Consider the following 26,106-nt stretch of genomic DNA (forward strand, 5'->3'; position numbering starts at 1 on the left):
TGAGTCGGCAGGAAGAAGTATATAAAGTTGTTTCGTTAAGCGGGTGTAACTCTGGGTAGTGGTATTGCACTGAAATCCGTAACATACATGCTGTATGGCTGCAGGGTGTCGGCGTCCTGAGTAAGTCGGCCCGTGTGTGCATATGTGGAGGAGGGCAGTTAAGTCTATTGAATATCCAAATTAAAGTTATAGTTGCATTTTAATGTATGAAGATAAGCCAAAATTGTGTATGTAGTTCTTGTATCGACATGAGGGTTGTTTACTTAGGCAAGGACTTGGTGGTTGCATTGCTTTTTGTGGAACAGACATTGTCATTAGCTGGCACATTACTCATTACCATGGTCACTGCCTGTCGTTTCTTCAGTGTCATCTGATGTAAATGCCTAAAACACGCATCGTCTCTTTGATCATTGGATAAATTAACATTAATACATGCAGTAGCAAAATAACTTTTTATAAATCTGTAGGAAAGTGTTGAGAAACTTGTGTTCTACTTCATGTAATGATTTCAGTGTGAGATTTGTTGGTGCCACTTACGCTACGTCTTACTGTTAGCTGAAGTGTTCTAGAATTTTCTCTTTTTGTGTCACAAAGAATGGCTAGACAGAGAATGGTTTCCATGGATTTAAGTATTCTGGAAGTTCTAAATCTGTGCAGCATTGACTGACACACAGCTGGAACCCTGGAGTGATGCTTATGAATGGATGAGCTTCAAGCTGCTACTGAAGCTGGGGATGTGAGGGGGACCCACTCTTTGTCTCGCTCTTATCACAGAACTAGAGAGCTTGGTTTGTGCAAAGGAAAGAAACTGTCTTAATCTCTGACCTATGCCACAGATGGTAAGGCAGGGGGAACAAATGGTGTAGGTTAAGGGTATGGACTCATCTCTGGGTAGCTTCTCCAAGTGCAGCGAAGTTGTGACACAAGGTGAAAGGAAAAAATACTGTCTTTCTAAGTTGAGGGGGAAAAAATGGAAGCTTTGTGAACTCAATTGTACAGCATACAGCTTATATTTAAACAATATAGTTTTCAAATGGTTGGATGTTCTATTTATACATTTGTCAAATATATAACATAGATAAAAGACAAAATGAATAGAAGACAAATGGCAGCTTTATTCTGAGAAACTTGTTAAAGCACCTAGGACAGGCTGGAAAATTGATCAGGTTTTTTAAATACAGTCTGTGTTTAAGGCTCTGTTTACTTAATAACATTTGGAATTATAAATCTACAAATTAAGTGTATCGGAATGCTAGAAGTTCTGAAAATATTCTTATTTAAATACCTGCAGAATAAAAGTAGACTACTAATTCAAACAGATGAAAAATAAAATGAATGAAAACAAGGTGAAATTTCTAATATGCTTGATTTATTGCTCACAAGTATTTTGGACTTAGAAACGGGCTTTTTTGGTTACTTGGATTGTCTTTTGTTTAAGTGCAAGAACATATGAACGTACCAGGGATTATCTGAATGAATAAATAACAGTAGGATCAGAATTCAACTTTGTGAAATGGCTGCCACTGACATGGTGGTTTCCTTAAGAGTTTGCTGTTACACATGTTACACAGCTCAAAACCAAAACACTAACCTAGCAAAGCAATGGGGTAAGCGTTAAGAAATCATCAATCTACTCAAAATAAATACTTTTCTGTTTTCTTTTAAAAGCAGTACTGCACATTTTTATTTTATACTAGAAAAAAGAAGCTGCAATAGATGCAAGAAATATTTTTGACACTTGCAAAATAGTTTTTCTATGAATATCAATGAAGACAGAAGTATTTATAATTTTATGTCAATGGAATTTATGTCAAGTAGTCTTAGTAGTTACAATGCATTGGAATTGTTTTAACAAATTCACTTAGGCTTTTTATATAAGGTTGTGCAAAGTAAGCATTTTGACTTACACTGACAGACTGCTGTCTGAAAATGTATTTTGTAATCACATAATCTCAGTTAACAAGAAAAAAACAGATTTTAAATCATATTGAATAGTCACTTACCCACTGTTTCTGCAGTTTATTTATACACCAAGCCCAGCTAAAACAGCTAGCAAAATGACATCCTAGGACAGAGTAAATAGATACAGAAGCAAAAATAATCCATTCTGAAGTAATTAGACTGAAATGGTTCTGCTGAGCATTAGTGGCATCTCTTTATGATTTCATACGATTTCACACATAAATCTTTGTACAAATGCTTAAATGTGTACAGGGCACAGCAAGAGAGCTTCCAGCTGATAAAAACTGAGGAATATCAAATCTTTGTTTAACCAGGACTACTGTGAAGCTGTTCAGTAAAGTATGCTGCCACTTTTTATTTAAAAGTGGATTTGCCAGTTTTTGCTAACAGAAGTGTTGTATTCAAATACTTTGTTCCCATTTTAATACATCTTCAAGTTTCTTCTCAAGAAATTATTCCTTTCCAAATCTTAGGGTTTTTACTAGTGTGTTCAAATAAGCTTTTTATAATGGGTTGAGAATGCAGATGTGTTAATTTCATATGTTCCTTTGTGATTCAGTTGGTGTTAAGGTAAAAAAAAGAAGTCCAAAGAGAAGCAAATGGTGAAATTAAGACATTTCAGCCTTTTAATGAATTTATAAACCACTCTCACCTGCTACCACTTGAAGTCCATAAGCAAGAGCACTTCATTGATACAGAGCGCGCAGATGGGAACAGGGGAGGGTTTGGCATACTGCATAATTTCATTTCCTGAACAAAGACAGTCACACTGCATACATTTTGGGCAAAGAAGTTCAGGGTTGGTTTGCTGTTTTTTTTCCTTCACCACTGAGTTATTTGTAATCCTCTCTTAGGAGAACAGACTTATACAGACATGGTGTTTGTACATGTATTGGTGTAGGTAGGTTAGTATAATAAATCTCACCATCACCTGTTGCCATCTTTAGTATAAATTGTACCTAAATCCAAAGGTAAAAAGGTTCTTTCTGAGGAGAAAGGCTTTATAATCTGGACTAATTCCTTAAGTGATACAGCCATCTTTATTGATGCCTCTGCTCCGGGGAAGCTTTGTAGGGCGTTCCAGTTGTCCATATGTGAATCAAGTACTTCTCTAAATTAGATTTACTTACTGAAGAGTGAGCAACTGTTTACTTTGCTTCCTTCCTCATTGTTTTGAAGGCACTGTCTTGTGACTGGTTGGCAGAGAGCTGCTTGGGAGTCACAGATTTTCTCAAGATACCTGTACAGCAGTCTGTAGGAAGAGGCAAGACTGCAGTTACAGTACCTCTTCCAATAGGAGTGTTTCTAGTTCAAAGAGTGCAAGTGATGGGACTGGGAAACGTTATGGTTAAGGATCAGTGAAATAAGACATTGACACAGGCTTATAGAGATCCAGGAAATGAACAGATGAGGCTCATGAGGAAAACAGTGGTGCCCTTGTGAGAACAGAAGGGTGGAACAAAGAGGCAGCCATTTCTAAGTTACTCCACATGAAGATGCAGGGTACTGCACTTTTTCAGGGCTTGGGGGAGGACCACAAAGGTACAGTGCAGCTCAATGAAGAGAAGGCGCTATAAGGCTGAAAAGATCTTTGGTCTGGTAACAGAAGATTCTAGACTAAAAGAAAAGATTAACATAGGTCCTTAAGTTTAGTAGTTTTAGAGAAGTCAGCAAAGCTAGGACCAGGGTTAATCTAGTCAGTCTCTCTGCTTTAGGGTGGATAAAATACACTCATGTGTGGTCTCCTAGCAAGACTGTGTCACAGAAGTGAAACTCAGTTGGTATTTGCTGTGATTCTTGCCCAGAACCAACTGGTCAGTTTTGATCAGCAATATACAAAGAGGGGGAAGGTGTGTGTAGGTGGATGAAGGGTATAGGAAGATTAGGAGCCTAAAGCAAATCAATGTATTTTAACTAACTTTGGTATAAATGTTATTTTTTCTTTCTTAGTGTAGACTCAGGTTAAGAAGTGTTTAGTTGGAATACAGATGGCTAAAGTTGACTGCTTGGTTTCTGTTTTAATCATAGAATCATAGAATAATTAAGGTTGGAAGGGAGCTTAAGATCATCTAGTTCCAACCCCCCTGCCATGGGCAGGGACACATCACACTAAACCATGCTACCCAAGGCTTTGTCCAACCTGGCCTTGAACACCGCCAGGGATGGAGCATTCATAACCTCCCTGGGTTAGTCGAGAACCTGCCAACTTTGCCTCACAGTCAAAACTGAACCCTGCAATTCAAACGGAGAGGACATCAATGGGCAGGAGAAAAATGTGGCCTCAAAATGATGATTTTTAAGAAATGTCATTTCTGCAAGGTCTTGCAGAGGGATTTGGTCCAGGAAAATAGAGTCAGTGAGTCCATAAGAAAATAGAAGGTCTTTCCAGGACTCAGCTTGAAAGAAAGAAAAAGGGTGGGGGAAAGAGTGTAAAAGGAGAAAGACAGACTTGTATAACCCAAAGGAGCTTAGGGATCAGTGGAAGAAAAAATGATTGCACTGGCCAAAATGTATAGCCTAATTTTGACCTAAACAGAGCAGTCTTCCTTTGGAACATAAAATCTTGTGCAAGCAGGGCCTCATTCCAGTATGACCATCAGCTGTATGGCCTAAAAATCCTTAGTGCCTTGCACAAGTATGTACAGGTAATGTGGCTATAAAATGTATCTCAGCAGTTTGAGCAAATGCTGCTATGGCAGGTTTTGCTATTTTCTTTCTACAAAAGAGTAAATACAGTGAGATGAAACCCGGAAACAGAACTGAAGAATAGGAAAGCTGTCCAAATAGGTATGATGACGTGTGGGACAGATAGTAACAGGGACAACATGGGTTGCTGGTTTTTGTTTGGGGTTTGGCTTTTTTCCAACAAAACACATTTCCATAAATTAAAATAGTAAACAGAAATAAACATAGTTTTTTCCCTACCAAAGAGGAAGTTGGACAGAATGGAACTGTTACAGAAGTAATTTGTATTGAAGTAACTGCTTATTAAATAATTGCCACATAGCTTCAAAGTAGTCATCAGATTTTGAGCTTATTATGTATCTATTGCTCTCTGAGATGGCAATGAGAAATTGCCAAAAGAAGTAACAACTCCATACAGGGGAGCCAAACATGATACGGAAACAAGTTCTGCCACCAGGACACCTGCTGTCCTCCAGTGATGACAAAGGGAAGTCCAGACACATATTGGAGGGCAAAAGTCATCATTTACTGTCCAACTCAGACACAGTGCAAAAATAATTTATAGTTTATTACTCCTGTGAGAAAAGTATTCAGGAACAGATAAACAAATTCATGTTTAGATCCAAAAGTAACAGAATTACCCAGTTACACTTAAATTCCATACATATTCATACACAAGCTTATATGCTGTACATTGTCATAAATACGAAGTTGAAAATTTACTAAATACAGAAGTATTTGCAATTGTCTTTCCTAGCAGGTAAAATGACAATATATATTGATGTATTCATGGTGTGCATATATACACACGTGTGTGTATGTAAATATATATATATAGGAAGATATACATATGCACACCAAGTATATATTTAAACAGGAATACATTGCTATACCAGTGCCAGCTGGAGACAGCTGAAAGGGTACTGGGTATCTGAGGATTCCCTGTTACTTTGAGGAAGCCACGTTTTCCCAATCTATTCCCAGCTCTATTGGGAAAGTGCACTGCAGCCTTATCCAGAGACAGCTGTTGTTACTCCATTCTGGAAGCACTGTGCTTTCCAATTACTACATGCGGAAGCAACACGATTTGACAGGTTCTTGTTTACAGGATTCTTAACAGCTGACAACCAACCCAGAGATGGGAAGGGTCTGGACTAGATCACAGAAGCTGAAATACTTTATATAGTTACTTTACACCACCAAATCCAGGCACTTAACGCTATCAGTATTTTTATTCTCAACTGTTCTAGTACTATGGGTGAAAGCTTATCTTTATCAAAAACAAACTTTCTATAGACTTCAGTAGGATAGGACGTCATCTTACATTCTAACAGTACTGTATTTTAATTAATCCAGGAATTTTAAATGTTTGGAAAAGTGCATACTTCAAGAGAACAATTCAGATATTTATAATAGCTTGACTGAACTTCAAAGTCAACATATGATAAATTCTCTACAAGATAAAGGCACAATATTTACAGGTACTCTTACCACTGCAGCTTTAAATAAGATAAACTAAATAACCACTACCATCTTTAAATTAAATCGTTGAGACTTATAGTAATAATCTTTCATAAAAAAGTAGATATGCTTGTGCATTTAGTACTCTTGATTCTGGAACCATCTGAACATGGGCATCACTAACATACACCCACTGTCCTCCTGACGCTCCCATGGCTTCTTTTAAGCCTGAAATGCAAAAGCAAAGCAAGTTGTTTCTTGTCTTTCATGTCATTATCAAACAAATACAGTGGATATGTCAAAAAGCCCCAAGAAGAACTCATGACTTAGATGCAATCCAGTATTTTCAGTTTGAAATTTACATGCTAGAAAGTGCTGTAAGAGAAACTGGTGGAAGACAAAGCTTCCATTGCTTTTTTCCTATTTTGGTCAAAAAGCCTAACATTTCAAGTAGAGCGTGCTGAGTTCTAACAATAAGTTATAATAGCATACAACCAGTTCTGACATAGAAAAAAATCATATTTCAAAAGCTGACCGGTGTGAAATTAAGAACACAGAAAGATCTAATCTATTCTAATAAACACTGCATGGGAAGCGTAAGACTGAAGGAGACTTCAGTTTCAAAAATCATATCAAAAATTTTACTTCTGGGAAATGAGCTTCAAATGCAAAGTGACACATCATAGGACGGACAGGATACTGCTTGGTTCTCACTCACCCCATGAAGGGAAAGAATAAATATATTTACCTTGCTCTGACAGCTCAACATTCTTGCCTCCACAAGTCACTCACTAACAGATTCTATCCTAGAATCTGACTTCATTCTGTATATCCAAAACATATTAATGAGAACTACTGTGTTGTCCTCAAAATTCAAGCAGAAACCCTACAGCAAATCTCGCACAACTATTCATCTGGACATATTACTTTGACTAGGAAAGAGACAGTTTTCCATCAATTCTCTCTTTAACAGCTGAACCAAAATTCCATTATTCACTCAGCTCTATGTGGGATTAATACAGAAGTAGGTCATGTAGTGGGTGTAACAGAAAAAGAATAATTTCCTTATGTGATACAGAAATAACATAGTATTCTGAGCTAAAACAATTATTTGCTATGAATCCCCTTAAGGATAAGGAGCTGTAGCCAGTGCTTGCTTTTGGGTTTACTCACAGAGAAAAGAGGCTCTGTACATACCCAGAACATTTTTAGTGGTAGAAATATGCTCCAGTAATTTCTTGGAGGGTGTCCTGACTTTTACATATGCCGCATAATGACCACCTCTCATTGACCCACTGTGCTCCACAATTCCATAAAGACTGTACAGCACTCTTGCACCATCTGTAACATTCTGCATTCCCAGAAACACAGAAAATAAAAAGTAAATTATTTCAAGAGGTATTTTACAGATATCTTAACTAGCTACCAACAGTATCACTTTAAAAGAAGCAGACAGACATCTACAGCTTTCCAATGGTGAAATACATCTATTAAAAATACTCTATTAATTGAATTTGGTTACCATGGAAGCAGCAATACTTGCTTAAACGCTGTTAGATACACTAACACCATCACGGCCCCATAGCTTAATTAATACTAGTTAATTTCTGTGATATTCTTGATATGAATGGAATTTCAATTCCCAGTTCTGACCTGAGGATACTATTTGAAAAATTTACCCTGCAATTTCTCTAGGAAAGGAAGGAATAATAAACATTATCATCATCATTATCATCAATTCAGTTTAACTTGTGCTCAAAGCAACATCTTGAAGTACCATAACAATAAAGATTTGAAATGGGTACCTTGCAAGACACAGCACAAAATGGTGCCAAGTCTAAAATCAGTGGGAAATCCACATGCCTATTCACTTTCCGTAGACTCAAACCAGCCTTCAAAAGAAAAGGAAAAAAAAAAGACTGTAAAATAAATATTTTTACTAGGAAGCTTTTTAAAGCTAAGGTGCATTATTATACTATTAAAATAAACCAAACCCAATAGTAAGATTGTAACTGATTTAAACATTCTTTGTTATGCTTTCAATACAATGCCTGCTACACATAAGCATGATGGACACGTAAGAGGTTTCCCTGGATACATCTGAATGGCTAAATGCACTCTGAAGGTATGAGACAATAAAAAAAAAACAACACAGGCATGTTTCAGATAGTGGTTCTCCATATAAAAAGCAAATATCAGTATACACGACAACACTGAAAGAACTGCTTGTCCACCGGTGGGGCAGAGGAATATACAGGAGGGTTTTGGCCTTTTACCTGGTGGAATCTTTTCAGATGGAGAATAAGAATAGCAGGAACTGAAGAAATCAGCAGCTGTTTCCGAGCATTTGTGTAGACACCTTCCATTTTCTTTTCTGTATATATGAATATCAAAATAATTTGTAAAGTGAAGGCAGTCACACAGAATTTTGGTATTTTTTAAACATCTGACAGAATATGTTGCAGTGATTGTGTGCATGTTATATAAAATGCAAGGGAAAATTTTAAGAGTAGCAGAAAAATATTTCCTCTTTTTTCTAGTTTTTAATAAACAATCTGTCAAATCTGAGCATTATTTTAGCTCTTCCTGTGCAGATCAGATCAAAAGTTGAAAACGTACACTATCCAGCTCAGCTTGCACACTGAGATACCAACATCATCTGTTACTATAGCACCCAACTTTCCTGTTAAAACCATTTCATTTGAAATTAATGGACGATCACTGGAACAAGAATTGGAAGGCACATGTCCCTTTTACCTATGCTAATGTCCCAACCACTAAGATAGAGGTTAATTTTCCATTCTTCAGTTCTTTCTGAATGACTCCACACTTTGTAGTCATTTATGTTTATTTAAAAGAAAGGTCTGAGGAGGGATGTTTACTTCAGGCCTCATAACCTGCTGACTTAAGCACACAGGACTGGGATATGTGAACTCCAATCTCCTCTGGTGTGGAGGAAATTGAACCTGGGGCTCTTGCCAAAAGTAGCTCAGTGATTAGCTATACAGTAAAAGGGAACATGGCACCAGCTTTTTTTTTGCTGACAAAAAATAATTTATTTACTGGTTTTACACACGTCCAAAGGAGAATATTTCATCTGAGGTAGAATGGAGCATTTCATGTAAATGCAGGTGACTTCTTACATCTTTTGTTTTAGAAAGAAAAGAATAATGCTTAGTTGTGTACAGATTTTCCTCTTCCATTTTTCATTGTGCCTATGGAACCAAAACATTATTTATATAGCACTTAGTCCAGTAGTGAATGATTATAAAATACTACGCTTAATTATTTTTCTGAATTTACTCATGCTTAAATTGTATCTCTTTTAATAGCTATAAATGCACAGCATATGGGCAATTTTTTGTTACTGTACCTCCCTTTATATTTTTACAAATTATCTTAACAGCTTAATTTTTTATCCTTCTGAATTACTATACACCAAAACAGATCCTCCAGTCCTTTTTAATAGGTTATTTTTCATGATTTTGAATTTGTTTTTCTCACTCAGGTAACCCTAACGGTCTGCTTGGGCTACACAAACATCAACGAAACCATTGTCACAAGAAGGTAGTTCTCATCTCCATCCTTACAAATCTTTGTGTTTCCCCCCCACCTTCATCACAAGTGTCTTTTTTTCCCTCGTACATACTTAACTACGTTACTTCCCTGAGGATGTAAGTTGCTACAGCTGAATATTACATACAGCATTTATTTCAAAGCTTCTAGTATTGTAAGGAACAGAAACAGCAGCGAAGATTAATATTGAACGATGCATCTACTCAGTTTATGGTCATCTTTAAATTAGTTATCTTGTGTAAAACAAAGAAAATCTGCAAAATTAATTCTAAGTTATATCTGCAGTTATGTTCTAATATAGAATTTTGTCTTGGCCTTGTCAGGATTAAGTTTTAAATTGTTAAAAGTTTTGCTTGGGAAGACATTTCCTATTTAGCCACAAGGGGGAGGCCCATGCTGGAGCAACAACCCAGCAGCACAGGTTTTGACAGGCGATTTTGTGAAGTGTCCAGACAGGTACAAGCACTTTACCTGTGGAGTTGGTTTTCTTCTGATACTTCTGCTTCTTTTCTGTGCAGCTCTCACATAACAGCTTGTTGTTCCCCATTAGGAGCTCCACAGAGGTGAACTGGTAGAGGCAGGACTGAACAGAACATTCCTTTGAGCTAGTTATGTAGCTTTGGGAAAGTGTCTGGAAAGCATTTTGAGGGTTTTGGGACAGAGGGGATTTGTCTCCTGAGAACATGGAGTTATTTGATAAACCTGTTGCTGGATCTCCACGGCTCGATTTTTTATCTTCATGCATAGCATCACATAAACTGAGTTTGGATATGGCACTAGAAATCATCCCTTCGTTACTGTCACTTGGTTTGTTGTGGGGCATTTTAACATTTATGTGGTTGACATGCAAACCAGACATGTTGCTGGATGGACTGAAAGCTGTTTGCTTAGAAGCACTTTCGCTTTCTGAGGCTTCACTGTCTGCATCAAAGCTGCTTTCAGAGCGGCTGGCTTCCTTCTCACTGCCATCCGTCTGACTTCCATTTACAGCAGAGTCAGCGGTCGTGTCTTTGGAATACAGAACACCAGAGCCACCTTCCAGCTCAAGCTTTTTGTTTTTTTCCTGTATTATAACAGGACTTCTTTCTTCTTCATTCGAGGAAGCTTTTCTGGCAAGCCGTCTTTCCTGGTTCAACTGATTCTGTAAATTATGGCATTATTGTTTCAGTAATATAGAGGAAAACAGATCTGTGATCTAACATAGCTTTTGAAACATGACCAATTCAAAGCAAATTCAACCTATTACTTTATATTCTCCATCTCTCACATGTTTAAGCTAGTTGATTTCCTTAAGATCTTTTTAAACCAATTTAGGATTAGAAACCTACACCCCAGCCAGCTAAGAGCATTACACTTACTGCAAGATCAGTACTTCCCCCCAGCTAATTACATTCAGTTTGACAGCTGTGATGGCATGTTTGAAGTGGTTTGAAGCTTAATCTAACTTAAGCTTCTAAAAGTTCTTAAGTTTAAGCTAGTCCCCTAACTTCCCTTCAGAGGCCTTAGCTGATGGGCAGCTCCAGAAGAAAATCCAACTTACTTTGTAGGCATTTGTCTTAAAATTAAATAAAGCATCCCTGGCAGTAGTATGTTTGCTAATTTGTGTATCATCTGAAATTGCTTATTTTATTTTATCAAGATTGCAAGAAGGAAAAAACCCAAACCACTACCTTTGCTGTCACAGAAAACTAGTACTATAGATTAAAAAAACCCAATGCTGCCATAATTTAGGTGATTTATAATCATTCATGGTTCTTTTCTTTCTTTCATTTGGCTGCTTTCCAAAAGAAAGAAGCAAAATAAATTAGCAACTTTTTTTCCCCTTTGCCTTATAAATAGCAAAGGGAGAGAGGAACTTGCTCCTCATTTCAAGAGAAAAGCCTTACAAGGAGTGTTCAGGTATTCTGTTAGTTTACAAAACCACCAACAGGACACACCCCAAGTTTCACAAGCAAACTTACAAACTGATAAACTGAAGTCACAGAATATGAGCAAACACTGACTGAATTCAACAGCTGTTTGTTTTGGATTATAAGTTTAGTGCAAAACAGATCTATTACACTGAAAATAATAGTAATAACAGACTAAAATAATGATAAATACATATCTGAAAAGAGAACAGAATCACAAAGCCTCACCAATTAGACAGACGTACTTCATAGGTCAGTTTATCTGTTCTTACTGAAAGCAGAGTTGTTGCTTCTTCTGTATTAGTCCATCTAGTCTACTTTATTGAATGATATTTTCTTATTTTTTAAAACATTTCAGTAATTGTGTTTGCATTTATAAGTATTAACACTATTATTCACACTATGTTGGATTTTTCTATGTCTATTCTAGTATAGATTCTAACTGGCCACATAACCCAATATGGACAAGAAGGCTTACTAAAAAAAGTGTTAATAAGACACTCTATGTATACAAAAAAACCCCATTGGTATGTGTCAAAATTCTCACCCTGAGCCATAGAAACTTCAGAATAAACGCAAGATTTAGTGTATTTCAGTTCTTACCTTATCTTTTGTTAAAGCATGTTTCTTGACAATTTTGGGTTGATTATTCAGTGTAGTGACAGAAGAACAGTTATACTGACCAAGATCTGCCTCTTGTACACTTTTACCTTTACCTGTTCTTCCCAAAGGCACAGGTTTTGCAACCTAAGAAATTAGACAGGAAATTAGGGAAGGAAACATGCAAATTTTGTATTCCTTTGCAACCTACAGAAAAGATAAATGTAGGTGTGTTTTTTTCCTTTATTGTAGAAAACAGTAACCAACATAAATCCAACTAACTAGCCCCTGAATTGTGGTACAAGACTACTTTCTCATTTTATTTATCATAAACTCACTGTCAACATCTTTGAAGGATTGAGAGCCACAAAAACAGGAATGGTACAAAATTCCTGTACAGAACACATGCCAAACAATCTATTTTAGTATTGTATAAGCACATATGTGTAAGTTGTGAATTTATCAAAGAAGACATAGCTCCACATCAGATAATCTCTGGAGCAGCCTACCACCATATGACATGATGAAGGAACTGCCACACGTCCCCCCATCACATTAATGGCAGCAGCATATCTGGACTATAACGGAAAGAGATGACCATAAAGTAATGAATGTCCTCAGGTAAGTGCAGCAATTGCTAAAAAAAACCCAAAACATAGAATAATAGACTAGTTTGTGTTGGAAGGGACCTTAAAGCTCATCTAGTTCCAACCCCTCAGCCACAGGCTGGGACACCTTCCACTAGACCAGGTTGCTCAAAGCCCCATCCAACTTGGTCTTGAACACTGCCAGGGATGGAGAATTCACAACTTCTCTGGGCAACCTGTGCCAGTGTCTCATCTCTAACGTGAGGAATTACCTATGAAGTACTTGTCTGCTTCTAAAATTAATTTCTTGCACATAGAAACATACAGCTAAACATTATACTTGAACTATCATATAAAATTAATATATTTTAAAAGCCAGCAAGTCTCTCTCTCAAACAGAACCCATGAAGATCCCATGTTTACATGTGAGCCAGAAGCACAGGGGCCCACATACTCAAAATGCTCTTAAAGCTTTAACTCCCACAGACATCTGCACTCAATGCAGCAACAAAGATGAAGAATTTCTTATGAGCAAAACTGGTGTTTAGAGTACATTTTATACAGGATTGAATATTACATTAAATACTCTTCCTCAAATATACATGAACATATGCAGGATGGGGGAAGAACCACTCTCAACCCACCCCTCCTACTCTCAAATGGAAACACCAAGTCTCGCAAAACCAGAATGTGTGTGTGTGTATATATATATATATATATACACACACATATATATATGCTTTAAAAAGAACATAGTTCCTCTGCAGCTAATGGAGGCATTTTGTGAAATGCCAAAAAAAAAAAAACCAGAATATATTCAAAGCCTATCCATTTTTACACTGTCTCATCCCATAGGTACACTTCAGCCCAAGGGATTCGTGTTCTCTAGATGCAGAACCATATGCTAGAATCTAACTTTCTGAACCATCAAAAAAAGAAAAAAGTTTATAATCATTCTATTCATATAAGTATATAGTAAAACTACTGCCAAATTAAGCTCATCTTAGGCCTACATGTAATGTAAATTACTATGGTCATTTGTTGTAAGGTTGGACTAATTTAAAAATATATGCACTTAAGACACTGTATGTCTATATATCTATTTAAAATCATGAACAGACATATGACAGTAAAGCATACATTTTTAGGCTTGAAATCAAAACTGTATATACATAAACATCTTCATAAAGGTATATAAACACAATCCACTGAAGCAATAGTTACTTATTCTGTTTCTTACCCTCTCCTCTATTATAGGTAGTGAAAGATCAATGAAAGGTTCTTTTACTGTTGAAATCTTGAAAAAAAGAGAAAACGCATATTAAATGCAGAGAACGTTATATGGGTTTAGCGCATAGCTCCCTTTTTTAAACGAACTTATCAGAAACTATTAAAAAAAAGCGAAAGAGTTAAAAGCTGTATCAAACTACAATGAAGAACTTCCCAAAAAGTTTATTTATTTTATTTCAAATTAACTCTGATTTTCTCTCTTAAGACTGCACAAAATTACAGCATACAGATAAAAAGGGGCAAGGCCATTCATCTGGGCATGAACTGCACCTCGAAGCAGGGTGGTGCTCAGTTTCACTGAGCTCCAGGCAGATTTTCAAGTCATGTGGGCCTTCTACATGGTACAATTCTGCTGAAAGCTAACTTTTAGAGCTTCCTGATCCTGGATGCTTCTGCACAGGCATTTGACCTCATACACTGTTAAGCAGCAGGGACTGGTTAATGACTGTTAATGACAGGTTCCAATCTGATCCTCTCAGAAAAGGTTAAGTCAGGCTTACTCATTACAGCCAAAAGATTTATTAATTTTTTTCATACCATAATATACTGTAGTAATTGTTAAAATAAATCCAATTAGTGGGGGAAAAGGGAATGAAAAAAAAAACAACCAAAAACCCCTTCTTTCTTTTTTGTACTTAAGTTTTGTCATGGCTTATAGAAGCCATATGCAATCTAAGCTGAAACTGGAAATAACCTGGCAAAGCATACCTAAGGAGATTTTCTCTCAGTACTTTCCATCTGCCTTTATGACTAGAACATACCATCCAAGCCTGTTCCTTAAACTCTCTCCCTTGCTGTTCTCAAATTCCTTCCAGAACTGACTTATTTTATCTCTGGAAAGACTCTGAAAAACAAGGCCTTAAAAAGAAAAAAAAAGGATCATGTAGATGTAAGTTACTGAATACAATCATGCCCTCAATTACTGTCATCATTGTCCTTATCTTGTATTTGTGACCCTATCTTCCACCTGTGACATCTGATACAGACAGTAGGCTTATTTTCACTTGTTGTGCGACTCAGCATGATTTAGTTCCAGTGAAGCAATAAATGAGTTCAAAACTACTGTAACTATGATGGCTGACTGCCTGATGAGAGATGTTCAAACAGGGGTTCCTCTAAAGAGCAAGTGTGCATGAACAAACATTAGTCAAAAATACCTTTGCCAATGCAGGCAAAGGAAAGCGAACGCTAAACTCTTCCTCAGAGTGTTACAGCTAGCAAATTCCTGAGTCCTGTGCAGGCAGAATATAGGAATCCAACAAAAATAAATGAGACATGCAAAATACATACAACCTCTGTTTTTTACACTGTCAAAGTTCTTCATTGATACTAGTAGCACAGTGAGGTGTAATCTGCACATCACACACAGGGAAGTTTACCTGGCACTGCAGGACTGTGCTTAATTATTCACACAGATTGATTTGCTTAATCTCTATAATATGAAATATAATGTTTTAAACCAAACACAAATGTAACATTCAATTAGAAAAGTCATGCAAGTAAGATTTTTCTCTTCCAAAGTTAAAGAAAATTATAAGGATCATGGAAAGTATTTATGATGAAATGTCAGTAATATTAATTATGAAAGGAATATGCTGTTCGTTAGGTTATTATGTTAATTATCAAAAATACTTCAAGAAAATAAAAGGTAATTTTAGCATTTCCCCACTCAGACTAATTCAAAGTAATTCCCAATTTTCAGATATATCCCAGAAGACCAGGCAGGAGGATTTATGTTTTAAGATAGGTATGTGTTTTAAAAATATCAAATAAAATCGTAGTGTAACACAGATGATTATAGAATTTGGAACCTCCAGCCTCAAGTTAGATGTAAAATCAAGGCCAGTACTTGGATCCTTTTTGAATTCAAAGGACCCCTCTTCTTAGGTTTGGGAGGATAATGCTTTATAGAAGGAATAAATCATTTTAAATGAGAAACTTTCAATAAAGTCTTGTTTTTACAAACAAACAAACAAGTATAAAATTGGCAGTACAATTTTATACTTTCAAGACAATGTAATCAAACCAGTATGTGATCTATTCCACATCAAACCAAATTCCAGAATACCTACATTTTCACATTCCTCACACATGACAGTGCTAGTCAATTCACCAACAAAGATCCTATCTATGAAGTTCATCTTCACACCCTCTCTTCCATATGCTGAAAAAACATTGCCTTTTTTAAATGTGAAAAATAACAGATCCAATGTACTATAAGTACAACAAAATTCTTTCCAAGATATATTATGAAAGCACAATTTTTAAACAAACTCAAAACGTTTTGAACACAATACAATAACTAATACATCATATACTGTATTATCTCAACATTTTAAACTATTTTAGTGAGATGGTTCCCTTTTATCCTTCCCTTCCCCACCTACTGTAACACAATACTACCGTATCACTCAAGAAGAAGCCTTTAAAATGAAATCTCCGTTTTCTTTTTAATGTATTACTTTGATAATGATACTATGGGAAGGGTGACTTTCAAAATAGCTTAATCATTATTAAGACTTTAGTTAAAAAGAAATAAATCCCCAAATTAGAACTTTTGCATAAAAACAAAAAATTTAATCGAAAAACTAATTTTAAGAGAACATGCCTGCTTTTGAAACAGCTTCTTATCTCGGTTTTGTAATCAGATTTAGTGTCACAGTATCTCTGACAACTATTTCTGACAGGAATCAGTGTTATTTATATCAGTGGCCTCTCTGAGTGATACAGTAATTGTGGCTTTGTAACAAACCTGAAGATGCGGCAGGCTATTTTAGGAAACAAAATTAAATTCTATCATTAAAAGAGGCATTATTAATACAGTGAAAGCCTTTATACTGAACACAAAGATGTAAGTCAGCCCATACAAAGCTCTATACTTTAGATACACACTGGGTGGCACTAGCATAATACATAATAAAAGTCTTGTAACTACAGTACTTCAGGACTGCTGTTTGCAGTAGTCAGGTTTGAAGAAAATGGCATTTAGAAACGTGTATTTTTAGAAGTTTTCAATAAAGAGTTGCATACCTTTGACTTTTCTTCTGGTTTCTTCATCTGCTGTCTTAGTAGTTGGATTATTAAATGCTTTTAAGATACCAGTTTGTATACGCTACAATTAAAAGAAAAAAAAACCAAAACATTTAGCAAGTATTGTAAGCCTAAACATTCTAAAAGCTACTACTATATTATTAGGTTTTATCTTGTCTTATTTCCATACAATAATTGTAATTCAGTATTTTTAATCTACTGTTGTTATTCACTAACAGTGTCAAAACTACATAAGCTTAACTTTAGTAAGTAAAGATCCAAAAATTTCCTCCCCTTAAAAAGGGAGCCATTGTAAAGCACTCAACAGGTTATCAAGAAACGATAAGTTTTTCAGTGAATAAATACTATCCATTTCTTCTACTGTTAGGGAAAAAATACACTGAAGAATGGACTATTACTGATGGACTAGGACACAGAATACTTGAAGACAGCTAAGTATCTTTCAACAGCCAGACTTCAATGACTGTGTTTGGACAGTACTTTTATTACTTCTGTTTATTTTCTAACACTGCACATTTCAGAGTTATGTTGGAAAACCTTAGGAGAGATAGAAAACTTTTTATGAATCCACACAGATGTCATCAGCATTTGCTCAAAACATCCTAAACCCTACATTTTTGAAAGAATCAGAAAGAAGCAAATTCATACAAGTAGCTTGAGACAGGGGGTGCTCCCTTCCCCATTGCTCAGTTGCCCTGGCACAAGGAGATGCTGTGTTCCTAACAGATGTATCCTAGCAGTAGTACAAAAGGCTGCTCAGCCCAACCTCCAGTGTGCCCTGGAAAGGGAAGCAGGAGGATGAACTGGGTGCCCTGACAGGAAACTGCAGCATGCATGACACGTACTTCCCTTTTCCCAGCAAAAGTACTGGCTCTCTAATCCACAAACTCTAGTAACATGTACAAGTCTCCCATGCTGGTGTGCAAATTATGTTTATAATTAAATGTGTCACTGAAGTCACACTTGGAGCAAAGTACCATCTAGAGACAAATGGTGATACCAAACCTTCTGCAAGTAACTCAAACCCTATGTCCTAACAGGAAAAGAATAATAAATAGCTCTTGTTTGCAGGAAGCAAAGTACACTTTCAAGCCATATATCACAAAAGCATTAGGATGACAGGCAGTGTTGGAGGTTTGGTTTCCAGTTCAGGCACCCATCAGACCAAGTCAAACTCCGACCTTACCAGTATGTGACCTGGCTTGTGAATTAACTCCCGCTGCCCCAAGCTCAGCTTTGTTCATCTTAAAGCCAACAATATACTAAAAGGACTAATCAATAGGTAATTCATGAAGTTGAGCACCATAAATGGGTTTAGGGCCATAAGCAACCCTTTTGTTGGGATTAGCGCGTTGAACCATTTATTTAGGTCAAAGAAAGACACAGTCTTTGAATGGGCAGGGTGCTGCGGACAATGGCAGCAGACATTAATCAATTAGCAGCAGGGTTCAGCCACTTCAGGCCCCGGTGTGAAACCATCTCCAGCCCACACTGCTGGGAACAGCAGACACTATGTCATCTTTATTGTAGTATCGACAAGCTTTTATCTTAAAAGTCCACTGGTGTGCATATGCACTTGCTAAATTTTTTTAATGGAGACAGGAAAATGTTCAATGCTGGTGTCAGATTCAAGATACAAAACTAGAGGAGAGGCAAAAGTGTAATATGACTTTTTGTTAGTTCCTATTACTAGTGCTGTGTTATGCATTGTATTTATTTCTCATGAAAACTCTTAGGGTTTACAAACAATGAATCCGATAAGGATAGGAAAGCAGGGACAGCTGTACAGGTTCAGCTCTCTCTCAGGTGGACAGCAAAGCAGCCAGCTGTCCTTTCAGTGGGGATATTCCTTCTTCTGAGAAGTTTAAAAGTGGTGTGAAAGAGAAAGGTTAGTGGCTGTAACCCCTGCTATAGGGCTCTGGTGGCAGACACGTTGCTGCAGTCTGTCCCCTGCCAGAGCCTGCGTGGTGGGGAGGCCACGTGGGCAGCTGCCTGTCTCCTGTGGCCAGCAGAGCTGCTCCTGCCTGTGTCCAGCCATCATGGGCCTGACGTTTGGTGTTTGTCACACCATCTACAGACCTGAAACACGAGATAATTACAATTAATAGAGTGCTTTTGTACTGTCCACCACAGAGCAGCCCAAGGTGATAAAGACTGTTTGCAGTGATGCACTATTAGAGCAGCAGAGGGGTGTAATTGCAGGGACCAGCCTTTCTCTGCCTGGTGATGGGGTGGCAGAAATACTGCCCCAAATGTCACTTAAAATTCTCATTGGCTTCTATCACTCCTTTGTGGCAGCTCTGTAGCTGTCACTGCTCTCTAATAATAAAAGATTCAAAAGGCAAACACAAATGCAGGTTATCATAATGACAGCACATTCACTCATGAAACTGACTTGAAGGAAAAGCACAACTGCCTACTGGAGAAGCTTAGTCATTGTAATAATTCTGCTTTCAGTGAATCCTCGTTTGTGAAGCAGATAACATTTTCAACCTTTTATTACATGAAAATCAACAAAGAAAAAAAATGAAGATTCCCTCTACTGCAAAAACATGACAACCACTTTCTACCTGAAGTCATCTGCTTCTGTTGTGTGTCCTGTTCAACACATAGTCTTGTAAATGTGACAGTGTCGAAGTTCAGCTGATTCTCCCTGTAGTTCTGTTCATGATCAAGTATACTGCTGACAAGATCAAGGTATATTAATATTCTGTAAGGACGGTGATTTGTTCAGCTCTAGTGCCAGGAACTGGGCTCAGACACAGCTTTGTATCTTATCTGCAAGATAATTCAGCTCCCGAGTCCTAGTCCTGATCCTGATCATGACATTCGTCACATTACTAAGTGGAGGGAAGAGGAAGTACACTGGTCAATACAAGATTTAAGGCCTTCCTTTTGAGACTTGGCAAAGAATATTTACCAAAATATCATCTGAAAAGGAGGATCCAAGACTAGGGCAGCTGAAATGTGATATGGTCAAAATAGTTCAAGCAAGCAAACACACTTTCTTGCATTCAACAGTGCAAGAGGCAGAAATAATGAAGTAATTTTTCATATAATTAACTGCTTATATACTCAGCATACTTAAAAGCAGGTTTTAAGTAATGAAAAACAGCACTGTATTTATAAAACAAGTAGTTCTTCACACTTTCAAGAGGATACCCCCAAAGTCTTTTTTGATTCATTTTTTTCAAACACAGACAATTGAGATTCCTGGAGTAATCATGATCTACTTACCATACTCTTTCTAATGCTGACTGAAACTTCAATACCTATCAACATCTTTCAAATAAAGTCATTATTTTTCTCCAAACAACAAAACCAGCCACTCTTACTTCATTAAGTACATCTTTAAAACATTGGGAACATATGAAAAACATTGAAGCAATGACTAGTAGTTCACTATACAGTCAAGTAAGTTCTTTAAAAACACAAAGACGTTACCTTTGTTTCTTCAATCCTCATTGCATCCAACAGATAGTGCAGAAGCTCCTGGCTGTCCTGCTGCTGGAACCCCTTAAATCGAGGAGCCCTACAAAAGAAGCAGTGAAGAATTTACATTGACCTTGGGAGGTTCTTAGTGAGACAATGTCTACATCAGACTCTTCAGGAGGCCAGGGGTACAAATAGGTAAAATCCCTGCTGGAACTCATGGTGCTTTTGGAAGTTCCTGCTGTGGCAGCAATTACACCAACAAGACTGCACTTCAATCTGAGTAACATTTTGACCCTGTTGGGTATAGCTTGACTAAAATACAGCTTTGCCAGTAGAGTTTCACGCATGCTAGCAGAACCTTCCTGACCATCTACATCAGTAGACAGCCATCATCACTGTTCAAAAACTGTAGATTCCCTTTTTTACCACTCATTGCAGCATAGATTACACAGAAATTGCAAAATACACTTACAATTACATGGATATATCCTTAAGGTGTTATCTTTGCTAAGATAACCATGGCTAGAAGGCTCCTACATCCCCACCTTCTTGCAACTCCAAGTGAGGAATTTTATGAAACTGTCAGAGCAGCCAGAGAAACCAACCACCAACTCGGTTACTCAGTTTTATTAAACACATATTGAGCCAGTTTTCATTTCCAGCCTCAGATTGCATGCTCTGGATGACCAGTACATCCAGCTGTAAACGCGTGTCACTATCTCCTCTGGGCACAATGATCTTACTTGCCCACCAGACACCCTCTTCACCTGCTGTAGGTTTCCTTCCACTCACACTAAAACTGCTCAGGCTTGCCTTGGAAGCTTGTGCTCATGGATAGGAGATACTAATAGCAATCAGAGAACACATCAAACGTGCAATGTGCCTACAACAGTAAAACTTCAAGCTGGGCAAGATGTCAAGATACAAAGTTGTGCACAGTGGCTCTGGGCTACAGGCAGGCAAGTGATACAAGGGTCTCAGTTCTGAACTGCTCCCTGAAGGCAGCGTGGGATGTAACTGGAGAAGGATCTAAGGTGACAAGGCACCTAAGGTCAGTGCCTAAAATTAAGTGGAATCAATCTGGACCTGCATATGCAAAACAATGTGTTCACATTTACAAATACAACATTCTCACACTTGTACTTTGTATCTACTTTTTGACATAAAGTTGACAGTATCCCTAGTTTACAATGATTCAGTGATGCTGCTCTGCATACGAGGCTTACTATAAAATCTACAATCAGTAGAGCAGTTGATTTTTTTTTAAGCATTCTCTTTAAAGTCAATTTTTTTTTTTTGCATGTACAGGTCAACCTAAACAATTATTTTCAAATTAATTTAAAAAAAATTAAACTTGAGGGACTGCTCTTAAAAATGAAGCATTTTAGGGTTTTTATGAAAAATGAATTTTTTTCTTCTATTAAAATCAAATGTTTTATTTCCAATTAATTTGATTATAAAACCCCAAATAAATTTTGAAAAACACTGACTCTATTTTGGATCCAATAATACAATTAATATACATTAAAAAAAAAAAAATACATGTACCTGCATGCAGTTTCGCTTTTCAATTTGCTAAAACAGTTTTCTCATTGATTGTTTCACTAAATGGCCAGGAATCTCAAAGAATCTCTTTTTTCCTTTTTTTAACCTGTATGCCAGTATCAGTTCACTTCTGAGAAACCCAGTTAGTTAGCCACAGTGTTAACATAGACCTCATAGCAGCCTTCCAGTATCTGAAGGGGGCCTATAGGGATGCTGGGGAGGGACTCTTCATTAGAGACTGTAGTGATAGGACAAGGGGTAACGGGTTAAAACTTAAACAGGGGAAGTTTAGATTGGATATAAGAAGGAAATAATTCTTTCCTGTTAGGGTGGTGAGGCACTGGAATAGGTTGCCCAGGGAGGCTGTGAATGCTCCATCCCTGGCAGTGTTCAAGACCAGGTTGGACGAGGCCTTGGGTGATATGACTTAGTGTAAGGTGTCCCGGCCCACGGCAGGAGGGTTGGAACTAGATGATCTTAAGGTCCTTTCCAACCCTAACTATTCTCTGATTCTATGATTAGTTTTATTTATGAGAAATGCCTTGTTTTCCTGAGACAGTGAGAATCAGTGAGTATATTCAGCTCTCTCCTCCAATATATGCACATTAATAGCTCCAGTGTACAGTGAGAAAACAAAATGTTGCATTTACATGACTTGGATCCTTTTACTAATAGGGATTTTTGTTTGTTTGTTTGTTTTTTGGCCACAGAAGCAGGCCAACAGACATTACAGTAAAAAGGAAATAATAATAGTAACTACTTGACGAAGAAGCAAGCAAAAAGTGCACCGGCGTTACAGGTCTTTCTCATTGTCGGCACACCTCACAGAGCTACATCTTCAATACAAATCAGATAAAAGCCCCACACGTACCTTTCGTTACTGTTTATGGTTTGCAGTGTAACCTCCCACTGATGAACATACAGTAATCATTTCAGATGAAAACTGATTTAATAAATAATATTTCAAGGGAAAATAGTTTGCCTGTACATTTCATACAGTTTATTTTGTTTAAATGAAAGAGGGGGCAGGGAGGGGAAGAACTCAGCTATGACAGTTTTTCATTTCTCTTAGTCTTTCATTTTACTAACACGCAGCACATCTACAGCACATCTACAAGGACAAGATTATTTAAGCTTCTCTGTACTTGTACTAAATCCTCTTTCAGCCGCACACCAATCTACATGCTTGAATTTTTATGGCAATAAGTATGGTGGGAATATAACAGCTACCACTTAAAAAGTGAAGTGGCAGGAAAAGTGACTTGTAAAGATGCTATGTAAGGTTTGAGTCATTTAATTGGACAAATGATGTAAGTGTTAACATTGCTTAATGTATACGTAATCAGTCACTCATGTACATGCATGCTACGTAATGCATATAATTCTAAATATCTCATGTTCTGTATAAAACCATTTGAGATTAGTGCATTTGTTTTCTGGGGAAACCACACATGAAAACCAAAAACCCACAATAAAGAGGAGGAAGGGAATTTCACACCACACAATGAATTTACTGGAAACTCCCTACACTTTACAAACCAGTATGAGGGAAAGAAAAAAAAAAAAGGAATTAATCCATGCTGATACACAGAAATCTGACAACTAAAAGATGTGCACTCTCGTCTCCTTGCAAATATGCTTCAAGCAAGATCCTTGGCAAAAGTGAGGGACTTGAAAATGGTTGGTTGAGTTGACCGCTCACAGATGTGCTGACATATGGAAGCCAGTGCCAATGCAATACAACCTGTTGTACAGTGTCAGCAGGATAATGACAGAACAGGTTGAACCCCTGCTAATGGCCATAAGTGGTGAAGGACAACTGTGACATCTACATGCATGCTACTTATCTAGCCTCTCCTTACTCAGCTGGAGACCAGTTATAACTGCTTGACTGTCAGTTAAAGAAATACTACTCATGTTCATCTACTTCCTAGAACATTTTAATAACAACATAACAACGTAATTTTTTAAAGGAGAAAAAACAACTACAAAAAAAAGTCCTCTAAGCATTAATTCTTCTAATTCTCACATTCGAGGGAAATTAAGCTATGCTTCAAAAGCAAAACTGGGCTACAATTACAGTCATTCAATCATACTGCACAGAACTCCCATACCTTTACTGTCTCTAATAAAAATCCTTTCACAAATCATCCTTTCAGTAATTACTGTATTTGATAAGAAGATAGCCTAATACCTTGGAAAACTTCAAAACCAATAAGTGCTTGGAAGAGAAAACAGACCATACTAGTTGATTTTCTCTGCAAAATGCAGAGGAACCCCTTTAATACTGCTATACACTATAGAGAAGCAAAGAAAATGTTTACCTAACATTAGTCTGAAGGAATAAATTTTGCTTATCTGCAGATGAAGACATTAATCCCTCAAGAGTGAGCAGTTACCAATGAAAGTTACAAAAAAAAAGATGCAAGGGACCAGTTTATAAAAGTTACCACAATTCACAAGACTTATCTTTCCCAGTTACAATATCAAATATTTATTCACTGACATTACAGAATAGCTAGACGAGAATGAAAAGTTTTGTTCTTCCTAAAGCAGTGGTTCTCATTAGCAATCCCAAGTTATATGCAGCACTGTGACAGAAAAGAGACTGAAACCTCACATCATGATCCATCTCATCTCAAACCTCCCCACAGACATAAGAGCTTGGCTACCATGAGGCACTTGGTAAGAAAAAGCCCAACCAAACATGGGCTTGCCCCCACATGCATGGACAGACAACACTTAGCTCTCCTTTGGACATGCCAGCTGAGTTCTTTCTATCTTTTTTTTGTCTCACCTTCCCCTCAAAAAAAAGAAAATGAGGCAGTATCTCTTTCTTGCAATGCACCAGATCTCTGGTACCTGTGCAAAAAGCACTTGTTAAATATAGCTCTGAATGGATATGATAGCTGACGTGATGCTACAACAAAACCATTTCCCACATAACAATCAGAGGAAAAATACAACTCTTTCATACCAAGTAATGAAAATACCTGTCTGGGGAAATTTTTTCCTACCAGCTGTTAGACAAGTGAAGGCCTTTATGCATGAGGCCTTGCATTCCTATAAAAAATGGTTTCTCTTTATATGTATGTCTCACTCCTCTTTAAGTCTTGCTAAGATTTTTCAGCAGAGCTCTGTGATAGCAAGTTCCACAGGTTAGCTCTATAAAATGTCTAAAAGAATCCCTTTTCCCCTGGCTCTAAATCCGTTGCCTTTCAGTTTCACAGACAGCTCCTTGAACACTCAAGATGGCAGTTAAATAAGAAAGCTAATTCATCTTCTATCATTTACTGTCTTCTCTTGCTGTCATGCCTCTTTTTCGTGTCCTCACCAGCCTAAACTCCCATCATTGAAGTCCCTCTTTACATGAAGGCTTTTTTTGTTACATCTCCCTAAAGCTCCAAACTGGCTTTAACTTATAATGCTCTATTCCAGTTAACATGAACATTGCTACTGAGGATACACCTCCAATATACCTCATAAAATTACAGCTTTTCTCCTTCACTGTATCTACAAGCATAACTTACACAGCTCACCAATACCACACGCATTGCAAATACTTGTGTTGTCCAAAATGTTGCACAGGTCTTCCTCTGGAGTAGAACAAGTGAACACAAAACTCAGGAACAAGTGCAGATGATTCCTGCTACTGCACACTACTTAAATATGCCATTCATCTGCTTTGCACTCATAAACATCCAGCTTTGTTAACTTGTACCTAAATTAAGGAAACTCTGACACAGCCAACTGAAATAAAGATGTGTGATCTCTCAGCTGCACAGAGAAGATTCAATCTCCTCTGACCAGTGAGGTCCTAAACATGACACAGCACCATCAGCAAGGCATGTGGAGGCACAACTGGCCAAGGAAGTATCAACTGTGTTCTACTGCTATTACCTTTAGATGATAAAAGTCAAAAGAGAAAAATAAGCAATTTGGAAATCCTTTCTAAAAAGATGTTCTTCTCTCTACCAATATTATTTTAAAAGAAAAGGCTCAAA

General features: G+C 37.2%; 1 protein-coding gene across 4 annotated transcripts in view; it reads right to left on the reverse strand.

The window, feature by feature from the left end:
• Positions 1-5,151: 5,151 nt before the first annotated feature.
• USP45 (ubiquitin specific peptidase 45) overlaps positions 5,152-26,106 on the reverse strand; it is a 49,859-nt gene continuing 28,904 nt past the window's right edge. For 2 of the 4 annotated variants that reach the window (XM_062608462.1, XM_062608463.1), the window contains exons 9-18: positions 20,567-20,654; positions 17,102-17,183; positions 16,144-16,235; positions 14,022-14,078; positions 12,198-12,341; positions 10,156-10,825; positions 8,385-8,482; positions 7,914-8,000; positions 7,306-7,459; positions 5,152-6,336 (exon numbers count right to left, since the gene is read on the reverse strand). In XM_062608462.1, the coding sequence (XP_062464446.1) occupies positions 6,203-6,336; positions 7,306-7,459; positions 7,914-8,000; positions 8,385-8,482; positions 10,156-10,825; positions 12,198-12,341; positions 14,022-14,078; positions 16,144-16,235; positions 17,102-17,183; positions 20,567-20,654 (1,606 nt within the window). In that variant the 3' untranslated portion in view covers positions 5,152-6,202. Of the gene's footprint in view, positions 6,337-7,305; positions 7,460-7,913; positions 8,001-8,384; positions 8,483-10,155; positions 10,826-12,197; positions 12,342-14,021; positions 14,079-16,143; positions 16,236-17,101; positions 17,184-20,566; positions 20,655-26,106 lie in introns of those variants that run through there. The other 2 variants (XM_062608464.1, XM_062608465.1) reach the window with 2 other exon arrangements.

Source organism: Pezoporus occidentalis, unplaced genomic scaffold (genome assembly GCF_034315485.1).
Source record: "Pezoporus occidentalis ecotype Australia unplaced genomic scaffold, CSIRO_AGI_Poc_V1 ctg13, whole genome shotgun sequence".
In the NCBI taxonomy this organism is placed as follows: domain Eukaryota; kingdom Metazoa; phylum Chordata; class Aves; order Psittaciformes; family Psittacidae; genus Pezoporus; species Pezoporus occidentalis.